The sequence below is a fragment of the Dictyostelium purpureum genome (assembly GCF_000190715.1).
Source record: "Dictyostelium purpureum unplaced genomic scaffold DICPUscaffold_63, whole genome shotgun sequence".
NCBI classification, from domain to species: Eukaryota; Evosea; class Eumycetozoa; order Dictyosteliales; family Dictyosteliaceae; genus Dictyostelium; species Dictyostelium purpureum.
Genome location: NW_003519400.1, coordinates 33,734 through 40,631, shown reverse-complemented (window position 1 = coordinate 40,631; position 6,898 = coordinate 33,734). Strand labels below are relative to the sequence as shown.

Sequence of the window (6,898 nt, the reverse complement as noted above, 5' to 3'; positions counted from 1 at the left end):
CCTAAATATGGAAAGTGGTTTCCCCAAAAATGAAGCAGGGGCCTAAACTTTTGTTTTCATTTTCCCCCTCTTTACTCAAAAGTGAAGGATTTTTTCAAACTCCTCAGTAAAATTTTTTACAACCATCTATTCAATAAAATACTTTTTTTTTTTTATTTTTCATTTAAATTAAATTTTTTTTTTTTTTTTTTTTTTTATAAAAATGATGATAAAAAAAAATAAAAAAATAAAAAAATAATTAAATTTTTGGTTAATTATTATTATTTATACTTCAAATCGAAAAATAATTATAAAAGAAAGATACTAAATTTTTTATAAAAAGGAAATTATTTAGTTATATCTATATTTGTTTATATGTGTATTTATTTTTAAAAAGTTTGATTTTTTTTAATGAAATATTTGTGTAGGTGTTGAAGGTGGAATAGTTGATGGATGAGCTTAATTAGACCAATTTAAAAACCATAAATACAGAGAATAACATAACCCTAATGTTTGATTTGTGACGTAAAATGGGTCGATACTGAAAAAGAAGGAATATTCAAGAACCCCGATGTTTGTTTTGTGACTTAAAATGTTTCGAAACATTTTAAGGACCTAAGGATTATCATTTAACTAAACATCTATTTGATATTATAATCGAGGCTATTATAAATCATATTAGTTAAATCCATTATTGAAATTATTCTGTTTAACAATCATTCTTTTAATAATATACATAAAAATTTAATCAAAAAAAAAAAAAAAAAATTTATAAAAAAAAATTAAAAAAATATAAATATGTATGGAATTTTTTTAGATGAAAACTTTATTTATTAACAAAATGTTATATAGACAAACAAATCAAAAAATAATTATTAAAAGAAAGATACTGAATTTTTCATAAAAAGGAAATTATTTTGTTATATCTGCTGATATTTATTTATATGTGTATTTTTTTTTTTTTTTTAATGAAATATTTTGATTGCATCTGATGGCTTAGGTTGAATAGTTGATGGACGATTTGAAAAATAATATACAAGAACCCCAATGATAGTTTTATGACTTAAAATGTGTCAATAATGAATATGAAAGAATAGACAAGAACCCCAATGCTTGATCTCTGATATATGAAAGCTTAGACAAGAACCCCAAAATTTGTTTTGTGACCTAGAATATTTTGATAATGAAAAAGAAAGAATGGACAAGAACCCCCAATGTATACTTTGCAAACCTTTTGACATTGAGAAAGAAAGAATTAGATTTTAAACTAAAAAATATTAAAATTAAATATTAGTATCTTTTTTTTTTTTAAAAAAAAATAATTATGAAAATATTAACATTATAGTTACCTTAAGCGTCCCCCTTGTAGACTTTAAATAGCGAGCACGTGTGGATAATGAAAAAGAAAGATATTGGCTAAATATGAAATAAATATTAAGTTCTTTTTTTATTCAAATAAAATAATAATTATGCAAAATATTATCTTAATAAATACCTTTAGAAGACTACTGAATGTGTTGACTGAAAAATGAAAAATTGGATTTAATCTAACAAAGAATTAAATTATATATTAGTATTTTTTATATTCAAATATAATAATAATTATCTAAATATTATAGTTACCTTAGGAATTGTTTTGTTATAATTGAACGTGGAAGCTTTAGAATTTTCTGTAGATTTGAGCTAATGTGATGTGTTATTTCCTATTAATGTTGATAAAGATGAATGTTTCTCGGGTGATGTAGATGACTTTTCTTAATTCCATCGATTTCAATAATTGTAACATTGAATGAAACGATTTTATTAATAATTTAGTCTTAATCAAGTTCTAATGAATGAAACATTGAATAAAGAATTTAAACTATTAATTTAATCGCTATCAATTTCGATATTGATCGATATCTATATAATCATTGTCATCTTCATATTTATCTTCATTAGGCCTATAAACGTTCGGCACTAGCTGCTCTCTGCAATAAATTATAAATGAAATAAATTAATATATTTTTTATATTATGTATTATATAAATTTAATGAATTACTTACTCTAACATCCCTAAATGGTTTTCTACAGTTTGGGCAGGTACGGTAGCTTTCTGACCATTGTACAATACATTCATAACAGAATCTATGAACGCATGCAATATATGCGAGTTCACTGGTCTCTATTTCGTTCATACAAATAGTGCATTTATCGTCCCTTTCTAAACGGTCCCTTTCCAAGTTTTCTTGTTCTAATCTTCTTTTTTCTTTTCTTTCTTTTTTTTGTGATTCTTTTTGAAGATTCTCTAATCTTTTTCTCTCTTCAATTTCGGCTCTTTGTTCTCTTTCTCTTCTTTGGAGGCTTCTTAATCTAGAGCTTTGATGTTTTTCTTTTTCTTCTTTTTCTTTTTGAATTCTTTCAAAATTTCTTTTTTCATATTCCTCTTTTATTTCCTTTTCTCTTTGAAGTATTTGGGCTCTTTCAATTTCTTCCCTCTCTTCCCTTTCTCTGTAAATTCTTGATATTCTTTTTATATCTGCTGCTCTTTTAATTTGATCCAATTTTAATTTTTCATCTCTTTCTCTCTCTGCTCTTAATCTTTCCATTTCAAATAATATTTGATTATCTCTGTTTAAACTCTCTTCATCTTCGAGTTTAAGTTTTTTTGAAATTTCTCCATCACAATTAATTTCATTATCTAATTCCAATGGTCTTTTCTTCATTGGACTATAGCCAGTTGATGTGGATTCACCTGCAAAACTATTTCTAGATACTGGCTTTCTAATTTTCTTGGTTCTTGATAATGGTGATGGTGCAGAGATAGAGGTTGATGGTGATGGTGCAGATGGTGATGGTGCAGAGACAGATGGTGATGGTGCAGAGACAGAGGCTGATGGTGGAGAGACAGATGATGTAGATGATGATGATGGTGCAGATACAGATGCTGGTGCAGAAGATGCTGATACTGATGAAGCTGGTGCAGAAGATGCTAATACTGATACTGATGCTGGTGCAGGTGATGCTGATACTGATACTGATGCAAATTGTGCAGATACTGATGCAGATGCAGATGGACCAGAGGCAGAGGCAGATGCTGATGGTGCAGAGGCAGAGGCAGAGGCTGATGGTGCAGGGGCAGATGCTGAGGCTGATGGTGCCGATGAAGAGGATTTTGATTGAACTGTCAATGGAGTATATGGATTTGTTTGTGGATTGCTATTATTATAATTATTGTATTTTTTGTTATTAATAAAAAATGCCAATGAGAAACTGGCGATACCACATAAAAAGTAAAAAACAAGTAATAAATCCATTTTTAAATATTAATTAAGTTGTAAATAATTTTATAAATATAAAAAATTATTATTGTTATTATTAAAAATTATTATATGTGCTGAATATTATAATGAAAAAATAAAAATATGATTATTTGTATGTATATAAAATAATAAAGAAAAAAAAAAAAATAAAAAAAAAATTTTTAAAAATACTATGAAAGAAAATTAAAAAAAAAAGTAAATTTAACACAGTTCAAAAAAATTAAAAAATTTTAAACAGTGTTTAATGAAAAAGGAAAAAGTGTGGTTGATAATGATACATACAACTTGAAGAAAAAATATAATTTCATAAACTTCGTTGGGTTTATGTCACACTAAAGTTTGCAATTTTATGAAACCATTATCACCACAATATACCCAAATTAGAATCAGTGTTGGATATGATAAAATTGGTTTTAAAATGTTTGAATTTTTAAACTCAAATTAATAAAATTAAATAAAAATTAAAGATAATTAAAAATTTGCTTTTTTATTACTGCTATCAAAATTTAATTAAATAAATATAGTTTATATTAATATTTACATTTTAAAAATAAACTATATTAATATATTAATTTTTTTAAAATGTATTTAAATTATAGTTTATTATTTATTTAAAAAGTTTGTCACGGAAATCGGATAGTTTTTTAAAAGCTTCGTTTGAATAGTTGTCTTTGGAATTGCAGTTTTTATCTGAATGAAACAATAATGCCCATTGTATAAATTTGTTATTGACCATTTTTTGATCAATGAATTGATTATTGTTGCTATTATTATTGATGCCAAATATTTGATACGGATCAATAGATTTCATAAAGTTGTTAATAATTTCTTTTCTTTCGTGCTCTTTAAAGGTGTCATCAGACCCATTGGTTGATTCTAAACTTTACTTTTTATTATGCTAAATTTGATCATATAAACAAATTGATCTATAGTTTTTTCTCATATGTTTATTATTTTATCATTATTGTTATGTTGGTTCAAAATATGACTGTAATTGTTCCGAAAACATTATTTAAATTTTTATAAATTAAAATGATTTTATTTTGAAAAAATATTTTTTTTTTTAAATTTTTTTAAATTTTTTAACTTTTTTCTATTTTTGCATTTTATTTATATTTTAAATCAAAAAATAATTATAAAAAGAAAGATACTGAATTTTTAATAAAAAAGAAATTATATAGTTATATCTATATTTGTTTATATGTATTTATTTAAAAAGTTGATTTTTTTTAATGAAATATTTAGATAGCTTCTATTAGTGTAGGTGTTGAAGGTGGAATAGTTGATGGATGAGCTTAATTAGACCAAATTAAAAACCATAAATACAGAGAATAACATAACCCCAATGTTTGATTTGTGACGTAAAATGGGACGATACTGAAAAAGAAAGAATAGACAAGAACCCCGATGTTTGCGACTTAAAATGTTTCGATATTGAAAAAGAGAGAATAGACAAGAACCCCAATGATTGATTTCTGATTGATGCTGAAAAGAAAGAATAGGCAGTATACCCAGTGTTTGATTTGTAACTAAAAACGGTAGATATTGAAAAAGAAAGAGCTAAAAAATTAAAATTAAATTTTAGTGTCTTTTTTTTAAAAAAAAAATAATTATTTTAATATTAAAATAATAATTACCTGAAGAAGACAAATGAAGAGTGTGTTGGAGGAAACAAATGAAAAATTGGATTTAACATAACTAAGAATTAAATTATATATTAGTATTTTTTATATTTATAAATAATAATAATTATCTGAATATCAATTATAGTTACCTTAGGAATTATTTTGTAATATTTGAACGTGGGACCTTTAGAATTTTTCTGTAGATTTGAACTAGTGTGATGCATTATTTCTTATTACGAATGTTGATAAAGATGGTTGATTCTTGGATGATGTGGATGACTTTTCTTAATTCCATCGAATTCAATAATTGAAAGAAACGATTTTATTAATAATTTAGTCTTCACCGAGTTCTAATGAATGAAACAATGAATAAAGAATTTAAACTATTAATTTAACCGCCATCAATTTCAATATTGATCGATATCTATATAATCATTGTCATCTTCATCTCTATCTTCATTACCCTATAAACGTTGAGCACTAGCTACTCTCTGCAATAAATTATAAATGAAATAAATTAATATATTTTTTTTATTATGTATTAATATAAATTTAATGGATTACTTACTGTGATGTTGTTAAATGGTAATCTACAGTTTGGGCAGGTACGGTAGCTTTTGGACCATTCTTCGATACAAACATAACAGAATCTATGAACGCATGCAATAGAAGCGAGTTCGCTGGTCTCAATTTCGTTCATACAAATTGTACATTTGTCATCCCTTTCTAAACGGGCCCTTTCCAATCTTTTTTGTTCTAATCTTCTTTTTTCATGTTCTATTTCTTTTTGAATTCTCTTTAATCTTTTTCTTTCTTCTTTTTCTCTTTGAATATCTGCTGTTGCATCTCTTCTTAATTTTCTTTGGATGCATTTTAATTTAAATTGTTCATTTCTTTCTTTTTCTTCTCTTTCTTGTTCTAATTCTTTCTGAATTCTCTCTAATTTTCTTTTTTCATATTCCTCTTTTATTTCTTGTTCTCTTTGAATTATTTGATTTAATTGAATTCTTTCAGTTTCTTCCTTTTCTCTGTAAATTCTTGATATTCTTTCTATTTCTCTTGCTCTTTTAATTTGGTCTAATTTTATTTTTTCATCTCTTTCTCTCTCTGCTCTTAATCTTTCCATTTCAAATAATATTTGATTGTCTCTATATAAACTCTGTTCATCTTCGAGTTTATGTTTTTTTAAAATTGTTCCATCACAATTAATTTCATTATCTAATTCCAATGGTCTTTTCTTCATTGGACTATAGCCAGTTGATGTGGATGCACCTGCAAAACTATTTCTAGATACTGGCTTTCTAATTTTCTTGGTTCTTGATAATGGTGATGGTGCAGACGATACAGATGCAGATGCTGGTGCAGATGGTGTAGATACTGATGGTGCAGATGGAGAAGATACTGATGGTGCAGCTGGTGCAGATACTGATGGTGCAGAAGGAGCAGAAGGAGCTGATACTGATGATGCTGATACTGATGGGGCAGAAGGTGCATATGCAGATGATGCCGATACTGATGCCGATGCTGATGGTGCAGATACTGATGATACTGATGCTAATGCTGATGATGCAGATACAGAGGCAGATGGTGCAGAGGCAGGTGCAGGGGCAGATGGTGCAGGGGCAGAGGCAGATGCTGATGCTGATGGTGCTGATGAAGAGGATTTTGATTGAACTGTCGATGGAGTATATGGATTTGTTTGTGGATTGCTATTATTATAATTATTGTATTTTTTGTTATTAATAAAAAATGCTAATGAGAAACTGGCGATACCACATAAAAAGTAAAAAACAAGTAATAAATCCATTTTTAAATATTAATTAAGTTGTAAATTATTTTATAAATATATAAAATTATTATTGTTATTATTAAAAATTATTATATGTGCTGAATATTATAATGAAAAAATAAAAATATGATTATTTGTATGTATATAAAATAATAAAGAAAAAAAAAAAAATAAAAAAAAAATTTTTAAAAATACTATGAAA

At 26.1% G+C, this 6,898-nt stretch overlaps 2 protein-coding genes across 2 annotated transcripts; both read right to left on the bottom strand.

Moving 5' to 3' along the window:
* Nucleotides 1–1,922: 1,922 nt before the first annotated feature.
* Nucleotides 1,923–3,276, bottom strand: DICPUDRAFT_150126 (uncharacterized protein; the record flags this gene model as incomplete). The annotated part of the gene is made up of 2 exons (XM_003286124.1): nucleotides 1,923–1,949; nucleotides 2,026–3,276. 2 exons carry the CDS (start codon nucleotides 3,274–3,276, stop codon nucleotides 1,923–1,925), a joined length of 1,278 nt encoding a protein of 425 aa, XP_003286172.1.
* A 1,864-nt stretch (nucleotides 3,277–5,140) lies between these two features.
* On the bottom strand, nucleotides 5,141–6,714 carry DICPUDRAFT_150125 (uncharacterized protein; the record flags this gene model as incomplete). The annotated part of the gene is made up of 2 exons (XM_003286123.1): nucleotides 5,141–5,257; nucleotides 5,476–6,714. 2 exons carry the CDS (start codon nucleotides 6,712–6,714, stop codon nucleotides 5,141–5,143), a joined length of 1,356 nt encoding a protein of 451 aa, XP_003286171.1.
* Between the last annotated feature and the right edge of the window lie 184 nt (nucleotides 6,715–6,898).